This window comes from Macaca mulatta, chromosome 4 (assembly GCF_049350105.2).
Source record: "Macaca mulatta isolate MMU2019108-1 chromosome 4, T2T-MMU8v2.0, whole genome shotgun sequence".
Classification (NCBI taxonomy): Eukaryota; Metazoa; Chordata; class Mammalia; order Primates; family Cercopithecidae; genus Macaca; species Macaca mulatta.
Window position 1 is genome coordinate 16,426,424 of NC_133409.1, and position 25,615 is coordinate 16,452,038.

General features: G+C 35.4%; 1 protein-coding gene across 5 annotated transcripts in view; it reads right to left on the reverse strand.

Moving 5' to 3' along the window:
• REV3L (REV3 like, DNA directed polymerase zeta catalytic subunit) overlaps positions 1-25,615 on the reverse strand; it is a 189,390-nt gene that overhangs the window by 55,580 nt on the left and 108,195 nt on the right. For all 5 annotated transcript variants that reach the window (XR_013416164.1, XM_015137570.3, XM_077999288.1 and 2 more), the window contains 7 exons: positions 25,174-25,316; positions 20,042-24,200; positions 14,702-15,609; positions 12,862-12,941; positions 11,441-11,566; positions 6,172-6,364; positions 4,331-4,442 (listed from right to left, as the gene is read on the reverse strand). Coding sequence is in view for 4 of the 5 variants with exons in the window: in XM_015137570.3 (XP_014993056.3) it covers positions 4,331-4,442; positions 6,172-6,364; positions 11,441-11,566; positions 12,862-12,941; positions 14,702-15,609; positions 20,042-24,200; positions 25,174-25,316 (5,721 nt within the window). In the remaining variant the exon portion in view is untranslated. The remainder of the gene's footprint in view (positions 1-4,330; positions 4,443-6,171; positions 6,365-11,440; positions 11,567-12,861; positions 12,942-14,701; positions 15,610-20,041; positions 24,201-25,173; positions 25,317-25,615) is intronic.

Genomic DNA, 25,615 nt, shown 5'->3' on the forward strand with positions numbered 1-25,615 from the left:
TTTAAATTTAAAAGGATGGTGATTCAACTTAATGGAAGAATAAAATATTAATAGAGGTGGGATTAAGGTGGGGAAGGTTAACATCAGAATCTAGAAGAAAAATGTGCTCCTTGTGGTCAGAGCTGCACTGGCAAAACGGAACCGACAACCTGTGTCTAATCCAGAAGGAGCCTCTTTGTGGCTCCTCTTAGGACCTCCATGTTGTGACCACCAGAGAGAAATGTTTAGCTATAAATATGAAAATTTATCTTGAGTGGAAAATTGTGTGGGGGAGAGAGGAACTAATTATAAGTTTTGAGAGCAAAAACTACAGTAAGTAGCTCTATCAATTAGTAGCATTATCTTGTTCTTTATAAATGCCAAAAGGCCAAGTGAAATATCACAGAAATTGAAATCGTTGAGTTTTACACAACTACTCATGAAACACTAAATTGTGAGATGTGTAGCCTGTCCAATTTAAAGCATTTAATACCCTAAGCCTCAGCCAATGTCTACAGTATTAGACTACATTAATTTACTGATATAAGCTATCTATGGCTACTCTGCAAGTCTGGCATAACAATGGATCATGACCAGAACACCAGATCTGCTTTTAGAACCAATATGTTAATGTTTTATCATAATTCCATAGCTGTCTTCTAAAAATGGGTATTGAATGGCTTTCGTTTTTACCTAGTCAATAAAAATTGGAATGTCACAATAAATGTTTTCTGATTTTTAATTCTGGAGTATTTAAGTGGCTGATGTCAAAAGAACTAGGTTCAAACTTCTGCAACAGCATACTTGCAAATTTCCTATTCCCTAAAGGCCCTATGAAAGTACATTCTGTAGTAAAAATTTTAATTTTCTGGTGATCTGTTCATGATCCACTGTTATCCACAGACTTGCTGAGCAGTCTTCAAGCTTGTTAGGAGAAAAAGATATTAAACATATTACTTATGTGCTTTTCTCTACATAAATAGGATTGACATTTCTGAGAAAATGGCTTAATTTAATAAACAGCTATTGAAGCAAGGCAATAAGCAACAATGGCATGAATATCCAGAAAGATCCCAGGGCACTCAAGGAAGGAGAAATATCCCAATACTCTTTCTGTTTAGTCTTCCAACATAACACCCAAACCCTTAACCAACTCTTTGATACTGCCTTCATCTCTTTCATTAAACTCTTCTTAGTCCAAAGATAGACTATCTACTTGTCCAGTGTGTCTCCCTTTAAAACTAACTGTGTAATGAATGGCTACATTTGAGAATTGGGGCAGAAGTATCAAGTGGCTCTAAGGATCACCAGGGGTCGCAGACCTGAAGAATTCTCATACGCATACAACAGAACCCACACAGTTGTCTGCTAAGTACTCAGAGTGGCTCAGAACAGGCATTACAATGTGGCCACAGTTGACCTTGATCTTAATAATTTGGAAGATTCCTGGAATGCCTATCACATAGTTACCTATCACACATCACATAGTTATATATCACATAGTTACACAGTTACAACATGAAGAGGATGCCAGATGATTACACAGCCCTTCTGTTTTAAACGTTATAGTTCTTCTAATTTCTTCATCTGAATCGTTCTCATTTATGCAACATCTTGTTATTGCAAGAACTTATTCCAGTCAGCTGTTTGTTCTGTTGTGGCAACTAATGGAGCTGACTAAGTACACTTTTTTCCAAAAAATAATGCATTGAAAATAACTGTTTCAATTAAAAAGTTGTCTATTTTTATAAACTGCTACAGCTCAGAAATGACTGCTGAAAAAAGTTAGCCTGTGCTTCTCTTCTTAGATTTATTTCACAGATTTTGTCCCTTTGGAAGAACTGTAAAGTTGTTTCAGGCATATTTTTCAGATATATTACATATATTTATTTTTTGACCTGGAGGCTGTTTAGTCTTAAGAGACTCTTTTAAAGCTGATAAAACACCTGTTTTCAAGTTCAAAAGCCAAAGGATTCCATTCTTCTTCTCTAAAAACATTTGGAGTGAATAACAAGGTCTTGACTTGTTCTTCAATTTCTAGTGGGTTTTATTCATTCTATCAGGTTTCTTAAAGTTACAGAAAGAACAAGGTTGGGTAGTTGGGATTAGTGGTGAACACAACCCAAAACTGTGGATAAAATAGAAGCAGAAGAAATAGGAAAATGGTTTTATTTGCTTAGGTGGAAAAAAGATGCCTCACAGTATTTTAAGCAACTCACTACCATCTACACACATGATAGATAAGGGTACTCAGTAGAGGCAAGGGGCACGGAGGGGAAGGAATCATCTTGAAAAAGAATTCCGAGGTTAAATGGATATGATGTAAAATAAATGTAACAGTATTTAGGGAAGAGGAAAAGGGAAGAATCATAGTTTATATTTAAGTTAGGGAGACCGGGCAAAGTAAATAGTCCAAGGAAATACAGAAAGAGGAAAACGATTGTGACAAGATTATAGATTAAGTGTTGCTTGTTTAATATCACTTTATATTACTTTTTGTGTTTGCCACTTGAGAAAGTATTAAAAATGGAAAAATAAAGATATATTTTATTCGTTTTTATAGTATACCTAGCACTGCCCCTTACACACAGTTAACATTTATGTACTCACTAAGTACCAGACATGAGTTTAAGAGTTTTATGTGCATTATCTACCCATCTTACAGATTAGGAAAACAAAGTTGAGAGAGTTAAGCAACTTATTCAAGACAGAAACACAGGGCTGGCTGACTCCAAAGGCTGTGTTGAGTAAGTACACAACAAATAGTGTGAAAGAATGAAATAATCAATCTTTTTGCAGGGTTGCTTGGACTAATATATAAAGAACACTATAGAATTGAAAAGTTGACATTTAAACATTTTCCTTTTTATGACAGTTTTGTTTACCCCTTTTTCCTTAATTACTAGTACATTTCATTTTATGGACATTTAAGAAAGTTGTACTTGCAAATGACTGACACATTTCTCGATGCTGGTAGGTAATCCTATCGTTGGGAATATACCTAACAAGGAAAAGGCAAGCATACAAGTCCAGGGATGTTACTGGACATGTGCTGGTACACAAAATAGTATTGACTGAAACTCTTACATATTTCTTTTTCTGAGTTGCTTGCAGAAATAAAAGAAGTGTGGATACTGAAAGCATCTGACATGTTGATGACAACCTCTGTGAGAAGATAAAAGGTAGGACTGACAATGACGAAACTCAAATAGATGGGACTCTATCTAGTCACCAGTGCTATAAATAGTAAAAATACTTTACTCTTTTTTCCTTCATAGTCATGGGTAGTAGCATACTATTTTTGATGCTCTGTCATTTAATTTTGTTTTGTAGAAAACACGTTTTGGTTTTCTAATTCTCAGAATGGTTTACGTTAACTCATCTGGGAATCAATCTGATGACAAGTCTGTAGAATATCATCTTAATCTTTCGTGTAGAACACTGATTTAGTTTTTATAGGATAAAGTTCAACTATACAAGCAAAACAAAAAAGGGTGAGTATAACAACATGCTCATGGACAGCTTTTATCTGTACATCAGGATCCAAAGGGTGTTTTCTATCTTGCTTTAGACATCTAAAAACCTAAACCTAGCAATGGGCAGAATCCTTAAGTTTCTACAAAGTGAAGCATTTAATAACAGAGTCTATGGCTACCAAGAGTTACACTCTTGAGAAAATGCAAATGATCCACTTAATGATTTTATTTTTAAATTAAAATATTTTTGTTAAAATTCTTTTCATAAGCTTGGACAAGATTCTACTATCAATCTGAGGACCAACTACCAAATGGTCAAAAGAAGATTTTTAAGGAGCTCTGTGCACAAGAGTATGTAATAGACAGTTCAACATTTATTAACAGATAAATTTATACGCAGAATGCATCCCAAAGGTTTTTGAAGAGATTGGCTTGTTTAGAACTCAGAAAACTTTAAAAAAGAAAAACAAAACAAAACAAAACAAAAAAGGTACTGAAATGGTGGCTGGCTCCTAAGGTAGAAACCTAGTTAATGAATAATACAATGGAACTTTATACAGTTCTCCATTATTTCAGCACTATAGAAAAACAAACCTCAAGAACACCTGGGAAGTTAGAGGCTAAACAAATATTTGTCTTTCACTGGCCCCTCAATCTTGAGAACAGAACACTGCTTTTCCTATCTTGTCTGATGAAAATAGTGATGGTGGTGGGAAGTGAATATAAAATTTTTCCAAGAGTAACTCTGCTTTCAAGGCCCATAGGAAGGGATTCGTTTTCTTCCTACCTTCACTTTTGTCTTCACTATTATCTGCAATAGCATGAAACGACTCTCTGAATAAAAACTGGAAAAATCAGATAATACAAAACAATACCTCTTTATTATATGTGCAATTTCATGAAAAAGTGCCTTCTCATCAGCAGCATAGGTGACTTCGAGTCCTGTAATTCCAGATCTAATAAGTAATGGAGTCTGATATCTGATATCTAAAAAATAAACAAAATGTCTATTATATATAACATTATGTAATAATATACCTTCAAAATATAAAAGTAATATTATAGCTTACTTTTAAGTAAAATTGTACTACTGAAATACTTCAAATTAAGAAAACATCCCACCAAGTAAAAACATAATTAACCCAATGTCTTTAAAAAACTCTCAAAAGATTTTTTAGTTTCATATACAACTGAAAATTCAAATTTTATATTTTCAGCTATTCTCCTGAAAAGACTGCATTCACAAAATTTCCTAGAAAATGACATATCACTGGCTGGGCACAGTGGCTCAAGCCTGTAATCCCAGCACTTTGGGAGGCTGAGGCGGGCAGATCACGAGGTCAGGAGATCAAGACCATCCTGGTTAACATGGCGAAACCCCGTCTCTACTAAAAAATACAAAAATTAGCCGGGCATGGTGGTGGGCGCCTGTAGTCAGCTACTCGGGAGGCTGAGGCAGGAGAAAGGCATGAACCTGGAGAATGGCATGAACACATGAGGCGGAGCTTATAGTGAGCTGAGATCACGCCACTGCACTCCAACCTGGGCAACAGAGCAAGACTCCATCTCAAAAAAAAAAAAAAAAAAGAAAAGAAAAGAAAAGAAAATAACATATCACTTGTGAAGAACCTGTATTACTTTGTTTCTGTCTTTACTCTTCCTAGCAGGAGAGCTTTGCTTAGCACAGGACATTTTAATCTCTGGTATGATGAAAACGTTTAACCACCAACTCTGTAGGAAAAAAAAGAAAGCCTTAATTTTTAGTGCTGGCCTATTTCATGATGTAACGACCCCTCCCCGACCCTATGGCTGATTTCCAACTGCCAAAGCGACAGCAACTAGTTTGAAAAATTCATGAAAATCCAAGAACTGGCTGTGAGCTGGTATGTGTCAGCTCAAGCACATCACTGAATAAATTGCAAATTCTTAATATGGTTGTATTCTGTGCTAAGACTTCCTCCTCAGTGGACTGAATTCACTTGTAATGGTGACCACTGAAAGCTGCAGAGGGACAGTAGGTATTTTATAAAATGCCTTACATGGCATTCTGTATGAAGAACCTCTGAATCAAAAGTATATGTACTTAGAAAGAAAGATAAAGAGATATAAGCAAAGTAAGAATACATCTTAACAGTATCTTATGAACCATTAACTTATAGTAGTAAGATAAACTCTCCTATCAGCAAGAAAATACTTGCATATGCATACATAAGGAAGACTGTGCACCTAATCTAGGGATACATAATAATGTGGACTCTGTATCAGTAATAATTATTTTTATAAAATAATACTTAGAACAAATTGTATAAGCTAATTATAAATATTGAGATCTTTATATTGCACTGCTTCTAACTTAAAAATAAATAAATAAATGGGGTCTTGCTATGTTACCCAGGCTGGAGTGTAGTGTCTATTTATAGGCACAATCACAGTGCACTACAGCCCCAAACTCCTGGGCTCGAGCTATCCTGTTGCCCAGCCTCCCAGGTAGCTGGGACTACAGGCAGGCACCACTGTGCCTGGCTGCTTCTGACTAATTCAAGTAAGAATAATACATCTAGGACAAAGTTATACACAATCTTCTACTCCTATCTCAGCAAACATTTTAGAAAAGAGTCCTCAGGCTTGCTTAGATTGGATCTTCAGCATAGGAATTCCTCATTAAAAGGTTCCTCCTAGAGTGGGCAGGTATATCATTAATAAAAACAGACAATACCTTGACTGAAAACTGTCTTGTCTTTATCAATCACTATTACACCCGTGAGTTCTGTTTTTTCTGTATCTGGCAGTGGAGCGTCAGATGAGATGCAGTAAAACAGAGCACAGATTGGGTCAAATTCGGGATCCGGTTCTAAGTCTCGTCTGGTTCGAGCATGCAACTCCACACTGATTAGGGTAAGATTTTGTATCTATAAAAGCAAATAAATATTATGTTTTTAAAACATTTTTTAAAGACATGCTCAAAGAAGTATGTTTCACTAAGGCTCTAGAGAAATATGTATGTAAGATTACAGAAAAAATGGACATAAAGGACAAAGTCACAACTCAGCACTCCACAGATTAAAACAAAAGATTTTTACTCCCAAGATTAGATCAATTCATGATGTTATTTCAGAAAATCTGCTCTTGCCATAATTTCTCAATGACAATATTTAGACTATTTTTCTCAAATATATGCAGGAGCTCTCAATTCTTGTTTGAGAAAGAGAATGACTAGTCCAAGTGGTTATACATTGAAACCAAAGTCTGTCACGTTTTACTCTTCATGTAGGTAGCTAAACTATACGGTTTTACCTGTAGTTTAAAGTAAAAAGAGAACTTTTATAGAATTTAAATTTCCTACCAATTAATTCACTACTACTTCAGGGCTACTTAGACTTTTGCATATACTAGGGTAGATTTTTAATTATAGTTTTTCCTGGAAAAAAAAAAAAAGAACTGTTATGGTGTCAACTACACAACAGCCAGATTTTTACCCATGCACATTTTCTCTTTAACATATAATGCAAAAAATGTTAATATTTGCTTTTCATGCTTATTTTTCTATGCCAATAGAAACTTTTAACTGTAATTCTTAGTTTTCTTTCTAAAATCAATACAGAGTAAGAAAAACAAAATATAGGTTAAATTCATGATTACAGATAGAATTATACTTCATCTTTTCATCATGTACATGTACCTGGCAATGGAAAACAGATTACTGTTACAATATTGGTAATTGTTCAGATCATATAAATTTAACAAAGGATTTGTGTTTTGTATTTATCTTGCATGCAAAATGTTGAAGAAACGTAAATTCAAGTCTCTGACTAGCGACAGGAGTAGAATTTGGTAAATCTCTATGAAAATTAAAATTCATTGATGTGGCAATCCTATCCCTGAAAATTTATCCTAGAGATAGATATACATGTAGACAAAATATACGCACAAGGATGTTTACTCAAGAATATAATAGCAAAGACCGGAAAAAAACTGAAGTTTACCTGTTGGGGACAGGTTACATAAATTATGTGGTATCCATAAAGGATACATACAATGGAATATTCTGTAACCTTTAAAATTTTCAAGGGAATGAGGCAGATCTATACGTCCTAATATAAAAAGAAACTATAATAGACTGATAAATGGAACCAGTAAATATAGCAAACTTCTATACACGAAAAAATGGAAGCACATTCATAGAAAATTTCTGAAAAGTGACATAAAAATGTAGACATACTTATTGCTTTGGGGGAAAGAAATTGCTAGCCTAAAGTAGGAGAAGTAGGAGGGAAGCTTACTTTTCATTGCAAATTTTTTTGTCCTGATTATTTTTGGTACGTACCATTGCACATGCTCATTAGTAAATTTGTTAAAGATTTTTTTTTTTTTTTTTTGAGACAGGGTCTCTCTCTGTTGCCCAGGCTGGAATGCAGTGGTGTGATCATAGCTCACTGCAGCCCTGAACTCCTGGGCTCAAGTGATCCACTCACTTCAGTTTCCCTACTAGCTGGGACTCTAGGTACATATCACCATGCCCGGCTAATTTATAAAACTTTCTGTAGAGATGGGGCCTTGTTGCTCAGGCTGGTCTCGAACTCCTGGCTTCAAGCAATCCTCCTGTCTCGACCTCCCAAAGTGCTAGGATTACCGGTGTGAGCCACTGTGCCTGGCCACTAAATACTTTTTAAAATAAAAAGAACATCAATTATGCATGTATAAGGCATAATAATAAAACAAATACAAATCTACCACTTTCCTCAGAAACATATACTGCTGTTTCTACTTTAAAATATTAGGATTAAAAAAAATCAAACCACATGAAATGGAGAGCTAAGTGAAAAATCTTTTACTTTTAAATGCATACTCTTCAGAATTTAATTTTAACAATAAGCATGCATTAATTTAGTAAATAAAAAATTTTTAAATGGAAAACTCCTCCCACAAACCCAAATAAAACAAAACAACTAGTTTCATCAGAAAGGGATGAACATATGAGGCCGGGCACGGTGGCTTATGCCCGTAATCCCAGCACTTTGGGAGGCTGAGGCAGGTGGATCACCCGAGGTCAGAAGTTCGAGACCAGCCTGGCCAATGTGGCGAAACCTGGTCTCCACTAAATACAAAAATTAGCCGGGTGTGGTGACACATGCCTGTAATCCCAGCTACTAGGGAGGCTGAGGCAGGAGAACTGCTTGAACCTGGGAGGTGGAGGTTGAAGTGAGCTGAGATCGTGCCATTGCATTCCAGCCTGGGTGACAGAGTGAGACTATGTTTCAAACAAACAAACAAACAGAAAAAAAAAAAAAAAAAAGAAAAGGGTGAACATCTGAAAAGACATAAAGACTCTGAAAACAATTTTAGGTTAAAATGGTCTTAGAGGTTGATTTTTGTTTACTAGATCAAATTTTCACACTCAAAATTTGCATTTCTATTCCTTGATAACAAAATGCATTACTGTGTTTAGGGAGTATTTTTTTAAAGCAAACTATATAAAGACATGGCTTGAGAGATTTAGTGAGTGTGACTAGGCAAGAGGGAGGTGAGAAAGGGGGACAAAGATTACAACCCTTGTCTTCTGCACTGAGTGTTGACGTGAGAAGAAAGAGAGATTATCCTAGGGTAATGGAAACAGGGAGAAAATGCCACAAGCACAATTTCCTAGAGAAAGGAAGAGAACAGTGTTGAGTTTTTCTTTGGTTTATTCCTGTTTCAACCACCGGGCGGCAGTTCGGAATGTGCCTTGAGATGAGGAAAGCCCGTTAACTGGAGGAAGAAGCTGTCAGAGCAACTAGTGAGACCTCCTGAGTGATTTTAACTTCCAAAGGGCCCCTGGTTCTGAAACAGGGTTACCTAGGAAAATGTAGAAAAGTATACTTTTCAAATAAGAGAATAATCAAATGTAACACATCTTTTTGCTATAGTCTATCAAATTTGCTTTAATACATATTTTTAATAGTTTTAAAAAATTTGCTAATCTCAAGTGTGCATTTGATGGTATGTATTACTGAATTTATCACTGAATTTATGTAGGCTTCAGGGGCCAGTATAGACATAGGTATAAAACAGAAAATGTATGGATGTTGTTGAATGAGAAAAATGTGCAAATGAATAAATAAGAGACTATGTTCCGACCTAATTCTAAAAAAACATAATTTTCAGTTCAAATTTGAAGAAAAAAGGAGGACAATATTAAAATGTTTCCCTCAGGCCAGGCGCGGTGGCTCACGCTTGTAGTCCCAGCACTTTGGGAGGCCGAGGTGGGTGGATCACGAGGTCAGGAGATCGAGACCATCCTGGCTAACACGGTGAGACTCCATCTCTACTAAAAATACAAAAAATTAGCCAGGCGTGGTGGCGGGCACCTGTAGTCCCAGCTACCTGGGAGGCTGAGGCAGGAGAATGGAGTGAGCCTGGGAAGCGGAGCTTGCAGTGAGCCGAGATCGCGCCACTGCACTCCAGCCTGGAGGGCAGAGCGAGACTCCGCCTCAAAAAAAAAAAAAAAAAAAATTTTTCCCTGTTTAGTTAATCTAACCCCTAGAACAGTTTACAACAGAATTGACTTGAGAAAAAAAACTACACTTAAAAATTGAATTATAACTTAAAGGTGATTACTAATCTTCTGCTTTAAGAGCAAAGACATAAAATGACTGTATAAAACTAGCACTGTCCAACAGAAATATAATAAAAGTCACATGTAACTTAAAGTTTTCTAGTAGTCATATTTCAAAAAATAAAAATAGGTTAAATTAATTTAAAAACACTTTGATCCAATATATTTAAAATATTATTCTTTCAACATATAATCAACATAAAAATTACTAATAAAATATTTTATTCTTTCCATGAAGTCTTTGAAATCAGTATGTATTTTATCCTTCTAGCATCTCACTGTGCATGCTAAATTTTCTACAGAAATACTTGATCTATACTTAATTTCATAAAACTTAGAGTAAAAAATAGTATTACATACCTAAGTTGTTCCAAACATACTTTGAGTCAACTATGTTTTAAAATCTAAATTAAAATTAAATAAAGTTTAAAATTCAGTTCTTCAGTTGTATAAGCCAAATTTTAAGTTCTCAATATCCATGCTGGTAGTGGCTACCATATGACAGCACAGGTGTAAACAATGAAAATATACTTCAATTTCTACCTTACTGCCAGTCAGATATGTACTTTGAGTTTGTTTTCTGCATACAAATAAATTTATAGTGACCCATTCACATATTCTTTCCAATGCATACTGTGGCTGACGTATATTTTTGCAAAGTCCTAGTCTTTGGCAGACAGCCTGTGCTGTGAAGATAGCTGGGTTATATAGAGAGTATGTGAATGAATGAATTTATCCTCTTTTGTAGCAAGCTCTAATCCACTGAGCCAATCAAACAGAAAATACAAGTAAATATCACATTTCAGATGTGATATAACATCTTAATATAATAATCCCCAAAATACAGTCTTTTTTTGTTTCTCCCCAAAGAGACAGAGTCTTGCTCTGTCTGTAGCCTGGGCTGGAGTGTAGTGGCACAATCATAGCTCACTGCAGCCTCGAACTCCCAGGGTCAAGTGATCCTCCCACCTCAGCCTCCTAAATAGCTGAGACTATAGGTGCGTGTCTAATTTTATTTTTATTTTTTGGTAGAGACAGGGTCTTCCTACGTAGCCCAGGATAGTCTTAAACTCCTCGACTCAAGGGATCGTCCCACTTTCACCTCCCAAAAATCTTTTCTTATTTTAATGTCCATAAGCTGAATTTCAGTTATGAGATTTGTGAAAGATATGAAATCACAAAGCAGTCTCAGCAACTTAAATTCTTTAAGTTTCTCTATTGTACATAAACATGTAAATATACAAAATAGTAAGAAAATGAGAACAAGATGAAGATTAATAGGATAGAATTCAATATATTCCTTCCTCGTTAAAAAAATTCCATACTTGTTTTATAGAATAAAAGAGGAGTTAAATTGAACACAATGTATGTGTCCTTACTGTTGCAGTTTTACCTCATGTAAAGCTTTTGCCTCCTGTAAGTTTTGTATGCTGACTTTGAAACCGTAAGTATTGTTTAAAGATGGTCCATCAATCTGAGAAGTTTCTTTCTGTGGGGTATTTACTGCTGCAAATTGATTCTATAAAAAAAAACACACACACACACACACAGCCAGAAAAAGATACGTGAGCAATCATTTTTCTTTTGATTACTTATTCCCACATAATATGCTTTATGTGTTTGGTAATAAATGGTAAACTAATATCATCTCTAAATTCAAGGAGAAACTGTTATTTATTAATGTTATTTTCATGCTAACAAAGATATCAGAACTGGATATATGTGGAAATATAAGTAAACCATATGTTATCTCTCAGTTCAGAAGCCCCCAATACTGAAAATAATAGTTTTGTAGGGAGTTGACATTTATACCACATGGACATTTATCTTGACCTTTCTTGAAAGTAAGACAAGCAAGCAATCAATATATTTCCAACTACTTTGGCTAAAGTTTGAAAAAGATTTGAAATATTGATTTGTATTTTACCCTAATACAACATGTGTCTGAAAGATGAATTAAATAAGACAATGTAAATAATCTTCCAAGATTGAGAAAAAAATGGCATCTTTCCTTTCCTCACAAAATTTTTTTTTCTGATTTCTAAATCTATTAACTGTTTCTCCCAAAGTGTTATGTTCACAACACACTGATACAGTATTTTTTAATATATGTAGCTTGTAATTCAATACTATTTTATAAATGAAAGTTTAAAAAGTTTTATAATCTCAAAGAAATACTAAAATATATTTTATGTAGTTAACGACATTTATAAGAAGTCGCCAATATATAAGTGATTTCTAGCATATATTTCCAAGGATGCATGTCCAATGTATACTTCTTTCATATAACCATATAATTCTAAGTTTTGTCATATTTTTAGTATTTGAATAAAGACATCTGCGACTTTCCAGAGTTTCAGTAGTAAATAATGTTGCTTTCTTTTGCTACTTAGTAAAATAAATTTTAAAAAATCAATAAGGTTATATTTTAGAAAAAAGTAATAAACCAAGAAAAAGGATATATTTTTGGTGGGATCAAAAATCACTTACTTGAGCTCTGCTGTCATTGGATTGTTCTGATTTTGCCAGTAATCAGTTAATGTATTTGTATCCTCATAATCCACATTTTGGCTATCATATTCACTTTCTCTGTAATATTTGTATTTACATATAAGAATCTTTTAGATCCCAACAGCAAAAAAAAAAAAACTAAAAAAAGGCAAATTTTTGTTGTCTCAAAGATATGCAAATAATGATGCAAAAATTTAAGTAACAAAAATTTTTTAATTGAGACATAGTTATCAATTATCTAACTGAAATCTAGGAATAAGACTGGATCTTCCACTGATCTTTAAAAATGTTTAGTATAGTTACCTTTGCTTGTGTTAAGAGTACTCTTCTAAGAGTGTCAGTATTACTTCCTTTCTTATTACTCAACTTCTGTGTTTTTGGTTCTGTAGAAAGAAATTTCATATTTAACATGTATATCAAAATTACCTGCTTCTGGTTTTTAAAAAACTTTTTGTTGTTCCAAACACTTAAGTACCACTTGTGGGTGCTGTCCTATGAATTCCCCCCAAAATTTCATAATTTAAAAATGAAATTCAAACCTCTGATACCCACCAAAATAACATTTTAACATTTTGTATTTTAAATACGTTTATATTTTAATTACTGAGTTTTATACCTCAGTCATTAACCTACAGAACTGTTTAATTCATTTATTCACTTACTTATCAAGTACCTATGATGAGGAAGAAAAGACATAATCTGTGCCCTCATGGGGTCTAGAGAGAGAATCAGACATTCATCAAACTAGAAAAATAAATTTATAACTGCATTACTACAACAAAGGGGAATATAATTGGGAATTTTTATGTAGTCGAGATTAGGGAAGGTTTCCTGGAGGTAAAATCTGAAGAGAGTAGTAATTAACTAGGAACAGAGTGGGGATTTTTCCCTGATTACTGTGCAAAAGAATTGGAAATTACTTAGATAAAATGGCTGGTGCAGGAGCCCAGACAAGAGATGATGACAGTATGGCCTAAAGTTGTGGTGGAAGAAGTACAATAAAGTAAATAGATCTGGTTTACTTAGGAGATAAACAAGTGATAAGGCCTGGATAGGGACTAGAAACTACAAGGTGGGTAGTGAGGGAATGAGGTGAGTATTAAAAATAAATTCTATATTTCTTACTTGTGTAACTGAGAGATGATGGCACTATTCATTGAAATAAGGAAAACTGAAAGAAGGCCCGATGGGTTTTTATGTGGAGGCATGTATACATAAGTATGTTGGGGAAGTAGTGGTGAACGTATGCAGTGAGATCATGAATTGGTTTTTAAAATACTAATCTTGAGGTGCCATTTAGCATTCAAGTGGAAATGTCAGATAGGTAGTTGGACATAGTGTTCTCGAGCTTAAAAGAGAGGTCTGAACTGGAAATATAAATTTGCAAGTTATCTGTAGTAATCCTGAGGACAGGAATTAGATCATTTAGAGAAAGATGTAAAGAAGGCTTAAGATCAAGCCTTAATAAACTCCAACATTTAGATAACAACTGAGAATAATGAGAAAATCAAGTGGGAAAAAACAGAAGTAGGAGGAAAGCCAAGTGGAGAAGCAGCTCCAAGAAGGAAGGTAGGGTCAATGAGAAAATGGCTGCTTAGAGGACATATGGTAAGACTCAGGAACATCTACTGGTTTTAGCTATAAGTTTACTGGGAATCTTTACAAGAGCTATAATGTAGAATGACAGGGGCAGAATTCAGTTTAGAGTGGGCTGAGAAATGAGTAGGAGGTAAATAACTGGAGTTGTCGAATTAGATAAATCTTTTAAGAAATTTGGCTTTGAAGGGGAGGAGAAAGAGTAGAAGCTGGCTGGAGACGTGAGGTCAAGGCAGGTTTTTTGTTTCTGTTTTAAAATGTGGGAGACCTGGGTATGTATAAAAGCCAACAGGAAAGTCAGGTTGAGAAGATAAGCCTTTTGAGAGGGCTCCTGTATTTCACCCACAAGGAAGACAGGATGGAAGCAAATATAAGTAGATTACACAGCAGAGAATTGTCATGTGACGACTTTCTAAGATACAACAAAAAATACTTGCTGAGCTATACCTTCATTTAAAAAGCTCTGATTTTCATTTCAGTCTAATGTTATCTTCATTTCTATTTCTGAAGAACAATTATGGAGACTTCCTGTTATGTGTACACTTACCTGTTGATAATGGGCTAAGGCCAGTTGCTTCAGGAAGCCTTTCCAGAAGTTTTCTCTGTATGATTGGTGTACTATGAAGGCAAAGTGATTCACATTTCTCAGTTCTTGCCCTAGCATTAATTGGAGATATCACTAGAGGCTCTTGAGGCTCACTGCAGGGGCTTTTTTGTATACCATCTTTTATTGGTTTTAAGAAGTTCTCAACAGCCAATGAAGGCAGCTCCTCTACTGGTGATGAGGGTCTATCATCTCCATTTAATGCTTTGGAATCTGGGGATACTGGTTGTTGCCAAGGGGGAATTACAGGAGAATCAGGGGAGCTATAATTAATGTAATAGTTATCATCATCTTCATCTTTTTCAGGATCACTTGAAGAGGCAACTGGTGGCAGCATCTGACTTTCACTTGCAGTTTGACTACATCCCGTGGTTGGTGCTTGTAAAGCAATCCGAGAATTAACATCCTCCTTGGTATGTGCTGTAGTGGGGAGTATACGTGGACTTACATCCATTTTTGGAGGCACTACAGGTTTGTCATCTGGGTTAACTGAAGAGCTAAAGTTCTCAGCAGATTTTACAACTCCAGTTGGCTTGGTTTTAGGCAGTTTCTTGGAACGTTCATATTGTTCTTTGGCTTGAAGCCACACTTGAACCAGTTGTCGACTTGGGGCACATTTGCAAGGCATAATCACAATTTTTTTATCTTCAACCATCTTAGGGCTATTACTTGACCCTTTATTGACAACTCCTTGGCCACTGCGAAGGGGTGACCCTGGCCTTGGATTCTGAGTCATTGCTGAGAATGCTGTTTTCCAAAGACGAAGTCCTTCCAAGGAAAAGTCTCCCTCAAACTCAGCCAGATCATTTGCAAGTCGAGTTTCTACCATGAGGAGCCGTCCACCAATCTCCCTATAAACAACATATTTTAGAACAACTGTTTTGTTTCAAAGAGCAATTACTAAAATATTTAACTCCATATCCTAGATAAAGTCCCTTTTGGAGTCTCAAAAATGTCCATTTCTATCTTCCCTGCCCCCTCTATTTTATGTAGGTACACTCTATCTTTAGTCTCAATATGCTTTTCCTCACAGGTATATGACTACTTAATTTCCTTTGGAAGGTACCATTAATCTTAGGGAGAGAAGGTATTTTTTGTTTTATTTTAATGCCCAATGAAGCCTTCTGTCCTTCAAGGAGATGAAACAAACTTTTCAGATTCCTTTCCTCTCCTAATATTAAAGTAATTTTCCATTATTACCACATATGAATAAAAACAATAAAGTAATTTATCATTCAAATACTATGTCCTAGGATATTATTCATAGCTTCTTCCTATATTCTCCAGTATTTGTAGTTTAGCAAAGCGAGTCAATTCAAATGAATCTTCGTACTCTCAAATCCCTTAAACATTAAAAAAACATACCAACTGAGGTAAATTATCTAATTCTTTCTTCCCATTCCATGGTAGGGATTAACATTGACATAACTTAGGAGATGGCAGAGCCCACAGGATACATGGCTTAAATGTTACCAATGTATGAATATGTGGGAAATCACTAATGAAAACAGTCTGGTTTCATTTCCAAAAGCTATAAATATTAAGTAAAACCTCTTTCTCTAATCCCTTGATACTATTTCTGCTTACTACAGCAACATAAAATAATTCTACTTCTTCATGTTAACTTTATTATGGATATAAAGATAATTCATAGTTTTTTCAATCACTTCTCTTAGGGTGTGATTCCCCAAATGTCCCCATCATTCTCTACATAAAACTCCACTAACTAGATTCATGTTTTCAGATCTGAAGCTGAAGGAAAAGCATTAGGGCTACCCTGTCTCCTTTATATGAAAAGACTTTAGCCCCTACTAGTTAACTCCATAACCAGCATCCAGCACTGTCCCTGCATCCACTCTTGGCAATGTGAAAAATCAGAAACAGAATTATGATTGGTGTTGAAGAATTAATGCTGTTGAAGGAAATGAATACACATACCAAGTGACCATACCCAACTCTAATACTAAGGATAGAGAAGTCATAATGAGGTCAAGAATAAAAAATGGTGAGGTGTGGTGAATTCAGTTTTCTTACGTACTGTCAGCAGCATGGTAATTGCTATAATTCACTAGGAAAAAAAATCTCCTAATATGTAACAAGAGTCTTATATTTTCCAGTAATCCTACTTCTAGGGCTATAAGGACAAACTCCAAAATACAAGAAATGCTTTAAGAAGAAAATGCTAATATCTTCTTAACATACATAATAATATACATACTATCTATAGTGGCAAAATCACAAACAATCTTTCTGTCCAATAATATATACATGATGCAACACATGCAGCGATTAAAATATTCAAGAAACTCATTTGGAAAATGTTTACAATATAATGTTAAGTGAAAAATGTGGATAATACTGTGACTACAATAAGATCACACTTCACAAAACAAAACAAACTAAAAACTATACTTTTAAAGAAAACAGAAAACACATCAAAATATTATGGTGGCTGTTACTATATGGAAAAATGGTGTAATTTTTATTTCTTCTTCTTTCATACTACCTAAATTTTCTATATTGAATATATAGTTTCTTTTTTTTTTGAGACAGAGTCTTACTCTGTCACCAGGCTGGAGTGCAGGAGCGTGATCTTAGCTCACTGCAACCTCTGACTCTCTGTTCAAGCGATTCTCCTGCCTCAGTCTCTTGAGTAGGGATTACAGGCACATGCCACCATGGTCAGCTAATTTTTGCACTTTTAGTAGAGACGGGGTTTCACCATGTTGGTCAGGATGGTCTCGATCTCCTGACCTCGTGATCCGCCTGCCTTGGTCTCCCAGAGTGCTGGGATTACAGGCGTGAGCCACTGTGCCCGGCCTACAGTTTCATATTTTAAAAAATATTTTTCAAAAATGATTATTTTTTATTTTAGCTGTAGGACAAGTGTCAAAGTTGGACAATAACAACACAAACATAATGACTAGCACATAGTTTGGTAACTAAAAGTAAATATACCATAATCACTACTGATAACACCAAAGTCCCCAAAATGATGGAAACTAATGTTTAAGGAACAGACTTCATATGCCCCAGCAGTGAAATAAAGAGTTCCATGTGGGTACTAAACAAAACTGTGTTGAAAAGGGGCTGGGAGGTGAACATTTCTACCCTTCACTTCAAGTCATTATAGGAGAGAACTTTTATTCTACATTTCTGATAACATTTTCTCACCCCTTTATTAAAAAAAATAAATTTTTATCATGTATATTTAAGGTATAAAATATGATATAGTATATAGTAAAACGGTTCTTACCGTGAAACAAATTAACATATCCATCATTTCACACTCTCACCCCTTTTTTAAATGGATTCCTATAGGAATTACTGTGAATCTGCTGGGTAAAAGCCTGGCATTCACTGTCGTGTTTTTTTAATTTAAATTTTTTTGAAGATATTTTAACAGCTTTAGGTTGACAGCAAAATTGAAAGGAATGTACAGAGGTTCCCATATACTCCTTGTGTGCCCACACATACATGCCCTCCCTCATTATCACCATCTCCTACCACAGTGGTACACGTGTTACAATCAATGAACCTATTTTGACACATCGTAATTGCCCAAAGTCCATAGATTATATTTGGGTTCGTTCTTGGTGTGGTACTTTCTATGGCTTTCAACAAATGTGTAATATTCATATTGTATCTTTCTTTTTTTTTTTTTCCACTGGAGTCAGGAAGATGGTGCTGCCACAGGTCAGTGCATACATGCAGTGTGGCCTCTGCTGCTCTTCATATCTCTTTCCAAGATTTAGACTAAGGCAGGGCCTGCCTTAGCAGTTCCAGCCATCCTCTTCTGCTTCTGAATGGATGGTTGAAATGAACTGCCTGCTCTGCAACTGTTTAAGTATATGAGATCATGGACACAGGGGCAGGAACAAGAACCATCATTCAAACTTTCTGGATTAAGCCACGTTACCCAATTTAGCTTTTATCAGTTATGTCCTAACTTGGCGATGAAAGTGGTACACAATTACTCAACTACAGATAAATAAACCACTACTGTGATTTCTATTTTGCTATTTGCTGCATGTGTGCGTGTGCTCACATGTTTGTCTATCAATTCCCTGAAGAGATTTTTTTTTGAGATAAAGTCTCTTTCCATTGCCCAAGCTGGAATGCAGTGGTGTGAACACAGCTCACTGCAGCCTTGACATCCTGGGCTCCAGTGATTCTCCTTCCTTAGCGTCCTGAGTAGCTGGGACCACAGGTGCATGCCACCATGCCCAGCTAATTTTTTTTTTTTTTTTTTGAGATGGAGTTTCACTCTTTGTTGCCCAGGTAACAAAGTACAGTGGCGTGATCTCGGCTCACTGCAACCTCCACCTCCTGGGTTCAAGTGATTCTCCTGTCTCAGCCTCCTGAGTAGTTGGGATTACAGGCGCCTGCCACCATGGCCAGCTAATTTTTGTATTTTTAGTAGAGACAGGGTTTCACCATGTTGGCTAGGCTGGTCTTGAACTCCTGACCTCAGGTGATCTGCCCACCTCGGCCTCCCAAAGTGCTGGGATTACAGGCGTGAGCCACTGTGCCCAGCCTACTTTTTTGTAGAGACAGAGTCTCACTTTTTTGCCTGGGCTGGTCGCAAACTCCTGGGCTCAAGCAATCCTCCCACCTTGGCCTCCCAAAGTGCCAGGATTACAGGTGCACACCACCATACCTGGCCACCTGAAAAAATTCTTAAAAGAAAGGAGAATGGAAACCAAAGTCCATTTGCTAATAACTGCATAAACTATAATAACAATATAATGCAAGATATTGAAACCACATGAAAAGTGGTTTATAATAGAAACAACTTAAAATGATCTTCATTTAGAGATATATCAGAGGAATACTTAAAATACATATATGCTCATTTTCAAAACATTTGAAAATGAAGTTCTTTTAAAATGGTATAAAAGTTTAACATTTAAAAATTAAATACCATTTAAACAATGATCATTGTAATCCTTTTAAAGTATCATGACATCTTTAGAGTGAGCACCTCTAATTTTTAATGAAGACATAGTGTTAAATAATGGTAGATCCAAGTCAACTTACATAAACTTCTCCAGGTGTAACCATCCAGTTAATTTTTGAATTTTCTTAGTAAGTCTGTAATCAGAAATACTTTCCACAATGATATACTTAAAAATACAGTATCACAGAAAACTAGTAATCAGGTAACCAAATGTTATATTCTTTACATATACACATTATATTCTTTTTTTTTCAATCCCTATAGCATAATTTTATATATTATAGTAATTCAGAGTGACCCAAGGGAAAAAAATAACTGATTACCTGGGCTTTTCTGGTACATCAGAAGGATTACTGCAAAATGGCTCCTGGTAAATAGTCTCTGAAAGGTCATGATCCAACAAAGTTGCCATAATTTCTTCCCTACTTGGTGGGGACATAAGTGGTTTCAGAATGTGAGCAGTTCGTGGGGTGAAACTGCCATTTTTAGATTGTGAAGGAGAACTAGTAGATCTTGGTGAACTATCAGGAGTTGGTGTCAACATATCATTGTTTCTTGAAACATACAGTTCTAAATCTTCACAGGCCATGTCCACAAGTTCACCATCAGGGGAGGAGAGTATTGCAGTAAAAGAGGTATTGGCTGAGTCAAGAGACCGTCCCATTTCTTTTCTGGTATGACCTTGAATCCAGTCTGAATTGTTTGGCTGTGGGAGGCTAAGAAACACTTCTTTGCTTACTGAACTCCTATTCAATCTAGATTTTTCATTTAGACAGTCTTCTGCCTGCTGAACACAGAAAGAATCCATTATTGAATTAGACCGAGTTGTTAGAGGATGAAAGCTATTTTTCCACTGGTTGTGGCGATGATTCTCAATACTATCTATGGATGATTTCTCAAAAATTTCAGGACTTAAAGTACCAGATCTAATCCATGAGGCTGAGTCCGTAGTATGCTTGTCTTCTTCACATTTCTGGTTGTCATGACTTAAAAACTCATTTTTTTCTATAGCTTGTCCTGGAAAAAGATCCTGAACAGCATCACTTAGGAACTTCTGAGGCAAATTCTGATCAGCTGGGACAAACTGACTTCCAGAGTAAAAGCTACAAAATCCAGTCTGACCTATTGTGTTAATATCAAAATTATAATTATGTTCAGGAGATAAACTATCTTCAAGTGAATAACAACTTTCAAAACCTGGATCTGAAAAAAAGATGGGACTATCATCTGATACGGAGTTATCCAACTGGCTAGAGTTTTGTAAATTTAAAGAGTCTACTTTGAGAAGTTTGGGGATTTTTTCTTTTGGTTTTGTACTTCTGGGAGTTCGAGGTTTTCTTGGCGATGTTACCGATCGTGTCCGTTTATTTGCTTTGTTATGTTCAAGAGAACCAGAAATATTTTTATTTGGTTGGTGTTTATTAGATAATGGGTCTTGTATAATATTTGCATTTTGTGCTTTCTGCTGTCTTTTTTGTAACAATTCTTTTAGAACTGCCAGTCCAGACTGTCCTTCACCAAATGCTGAAGGTGCTGACACATTTCGATTTTTACACTGAGAAAGTGCTTTGGTTTGTGAAATTGCTTCTGATAATGACCTCTGTTTTACTCTTTCAGGTTTAAAATTTGACATATCTAAAATAAAGCCCCTTTGCTTTTGCTCCCATGCTATTTGTTTGATTGGACTTCTCAAGGAAGTTACAAAGCAATTATTAGGCATTTGGCTTTCATCTGAAGCTGTATTTCCCGGAGAACAAGTTTCACTGTGCTTTGACTGCTCTGCTATGCACACAATCTGCTGCTGACTATCTTTGCAATGCAAAAAATTAGGGGTATATGCTTGGTCCAGCTTTGATTCTAGGGAATTGCGATATTCACTTAACTTTCCGATTGATGACAAATAGTTTTTTTGTATATTATTTGCATTATCTTCTATCTTTGAAGACATACCCGAAGATATCTGTGTATTCTGTGCTACCTGAGACAAATGGTTGGAAAGGTCAAATACATTTTTCTGAATTAAGGTTGATTCCTTTAGAGTAAATATAGCACTTTGATTATGAGGTCTTTGAACATTAATTTTTGAGATTCCAGGTCCTATAGAATTACAAACAACTGATGGATGCAAATCATCTCGTGAACTGGGGAATGTCTGCACATCTACAGACTTCTTGCTTTCTAAGAAAGAAGAAAAGCAGCCAGATAACTTCTGTTGTGCATTAATTCCAGTGGGTAGGGGAGCAGAAAGGGGATGATCTACAGCAGAGCCCATTAGTGGCATATCTTTCTGTTTAAAAAGTAATTGAGCGCCTCCAGAACTACTTGCAAATTCAGACACATTCTGGTGTTTCAGTACAAACTTAACTTCAGCACCAGACTGAGATTTTATTTTTTCATCCTTAAGTGTTATATGCTTTCTCGATGTACCTTTCGCATTTGTTTTTTGTTTTGCTCTTGGTTTCTTTTTTCCATCATCTACTAGTTTATTTGTCTGATTTCGTTTGTTCCTTTTCTTAGTAACTACAGAGGGATTAACGAGCTTTGCTTTTGATTTCTTAACCTGTGCTCTTGCACGACTATTTTTTCCTATACGAGAATTAACAGTCTTATTATACACATTAGGACCCTTAAAAAGCATTGCCTCTTTTTCTGCAGCAGCCATGATTTCTTCAGCTCTTGGATCTGTGGGAGACCAGCAGCGAGGTGGAGAAGAATTTATGGGACTTGTGCTTCTCTCAGAAAGAAAACCTAGTTTAGACATAACATCACTATAATTCAAGTCACAATCTTCGGTTTCAGCATTGTAAGATGGTGAGGGAGGAGAAAGAAGAGCATGTGACCGTTTTTTCCTGAAAGACAAAGTTCTCTTGATATTTTCATTATTTGTCCTTTGTTGCTTACCAGTTTTTTTCTTAGCAGACTTATGTTTTGACTTTCTTCTGTGACTTTTCTTTGGTGTTAGTGGATAAATGGGATATTTGGTTGCAGGCGAGTCGGGAACTTTTGGCCAAAAGTCCTTCAAAGGTGCAAGCTTTTTATATAGTTCCATTTTTTCTTCTGTTAATATTACTTGTTTTTCTTTAGCGTCTATTTTTCCTAGCTTCACAAGCATATTTTTTCTCCCTCTAAATCTATTAATAATAATATACTTTATGATGACAGGAGGCAGCTTTTTAGACATTTTTCTTCGTTTTCGAGATTTGAGAGTTCCATCTAAACTTTCACCAATTTCCATGGGATGAGGTAGACTAATTTTTGAGTTGTGTGTTACAAAACTCGACTCACTATCTTCAGTCTCATAATTTACCTTGCGTTTGGCTCTAAGTGTGTATTTATTTCCATATAGTCCAAAGGACTGCTCAGTTTCTAACGTTCCATCTCCAAAGTGACAGTCTATAAAACCATCTGTGGGTGTTTTATTTTCAAAAGCTCCACGAGAGGTTTTAGTTAAATCACTGGCGAATGCACTATCCTTCTCAGGATTACTATTACAAGGATTATTTTGTATACTATTATCTTTCGTACATCCAGTCTCACTACTTTTGGTAAAAGTCTCCTGATGACCTGCAAGTTTCTTTTTATTCAATTTTAACCGGGATGGTTTATTGCCAGGTTGTAGTTTATATGTGACAGGAGATAGTTTCTGTGGTCTAGTAAGACAGTTAGAAAGAACAACACTGGGAAAAAACATATAGTGTGCTGCTTGCTGGCTGAGGCTTGGCTTTTCTGTTTTATGTTCTTGAAATTCTTCATACCTAATTTTAAGTTTATTTAGTCCACTTTCATCAGCAGTGCTATTAAGAGAATGCACCATAGTTCTATTCTCCCCTGAGCATGACAGCAATTCACAATTTTCAGTAAATGATGAAGGGAATAAACTACTCAGAGCTGTGCTGTTTCCTTTTTCATTTCCTTCAGAGGACACTTTATTTTTTGAATGATTCAAGTCAGAAAAGTTGAAAGAATTTTTGCCCAATGTATTCTCATTAGGGTGACGGTGCATATGTATAAAAGGGGAATCCTTTTCGATTTTTCTAATGTTTGTATATTTTCTACTTGGTACTTGTCTTGTAACAGATGGAATATCTTCTTCATAATCAAAAATACTACTTTCACAGGAAGACACTGGGAGGATCTCTTTCTTACTATTCTCTTTATGAGAATTTTCTGAATGAACAGTACTGCTTAAAGATCCAGGGTATTTCACAGAGTAAGTGCTTTCGTTTGTAAAAGAAGTGACTGAATTATCTAGACCTTTTTCTATATTTTTATTTGTCTGTGAAAGGTCTTCAATTAAATCTTCCTTGTTCAAAACATGGGAAGAAAGGGCACTTGTGTGTTTACACTGAAAGGTAATCTTAGCAGAAGATGAGGGTTCTAACGTAGCAGCATCTTTGTGAAAGATGGAGGGTTTAACTGATAGCTTGCTTGTTGCAATTACAGAAGAGTGGGTTCTAGAGTTTTCGTTGTTCAATGGATTGTCTGAAATGAGGAGGGAAAAACAGTTTATTTCATTTTACTCTTAATTTTTAAGACATTTTCCCACACCAAGATATTAATGCTATCACTATGAAAAAATTACATAAAATTAAGTTTGCATGTTTAAAACGGCTATCTTAACAAAAAGGTAATGTTTATCATTAATGACTCAATCTAAATATAGTTACAATTATGAGTCATCATTTTAAACACATATTCAATTGATCAGAAATAGATTATATTACTATTTAGTGCCTTTGGGGAATAAGGGAAAAATACTGTCACTTTAAAAATGTTCATAAAGTAATATGCTTTACATTATCACTTCAAATAAACTGAGCATATTTTTTAGTTTATTATTCTACTTACACAACAAACATTAAAGTTTTCAAAGCTTGAAATCAGTGATCAACAAATGTTATATCCTTTTAGAAATGAGAAACAAACCATATATCTACATTCTTTCAAAAGAAAAAAATCCTGAGGGACGAAACATCACTATAGCCTCACTTAGCCAACTATATAGAAAGTATGATTACAGTTTCAAAATCAATAGAAAGTATGATTAAAGTTTCAAAATCATATTTATTTATTTATTTATTTATTTATTTATTTATTTATTTTTTTGGAGGCAGGGTCTTGCTCTGTTGCCTAGGCTGGAATGCTGTGGAGCAATCACAGCTCACTGCAGCCTCAAACTCTTGGGCTCAAGTAAGCCTCCCACCTCAGCCTCCTGAGTAGCTGGGGCTACAGGCATGCACCATTATGCTGGGCTAATTTTTTTTTTAGTTTTTTAGAGACAGGGTCCCACTATGGTGCCTAGGCTGGTCTCGAACTCCTGAATTCAAGTGATCCTCTCACCTTGGACTCCCAGAATGCTGGGATTCCAGGTGTGAGCCAGAGCGCCTGACCTCAAAATCAAATATATTTTTAGATCCTAACTAACCAATTTCTCACAGTAGACTTGTTTACTTACCACTATTTTCATCTGCAGTTCCATCTAACTGAGGTATAGAAAGATTGGCTAGAAGCAAACTGTTATCACTCCATTCCATTTCTTCTTCTGAAGATGAGTCATCATCTTCAGTTGAACTTCTGTGGGTATTTCTGCACAGTGATCTGGAGAATATTAAAATTCACTAGTGAGCATGATCATTAGAAAAGACCATCTCAGATGCAAATCATGTATCTAAGTTAACTCTATAATAATGTAAGTTAACTATAATAATGTATCTAAGTTACTCTATAGTAAAACAATAAAAAACCCCTGAAAATTGTAACTTCTAGAAAAGCATATTTACTTTGCTTTATTAACATGTCTCACTATAGCAACTTACAAAGAATTATTATAATTACACTTTATAATCTCTTTCATGTGAGCTGAAATACACCACAATTCCTGCATTCTGAATTGCAAG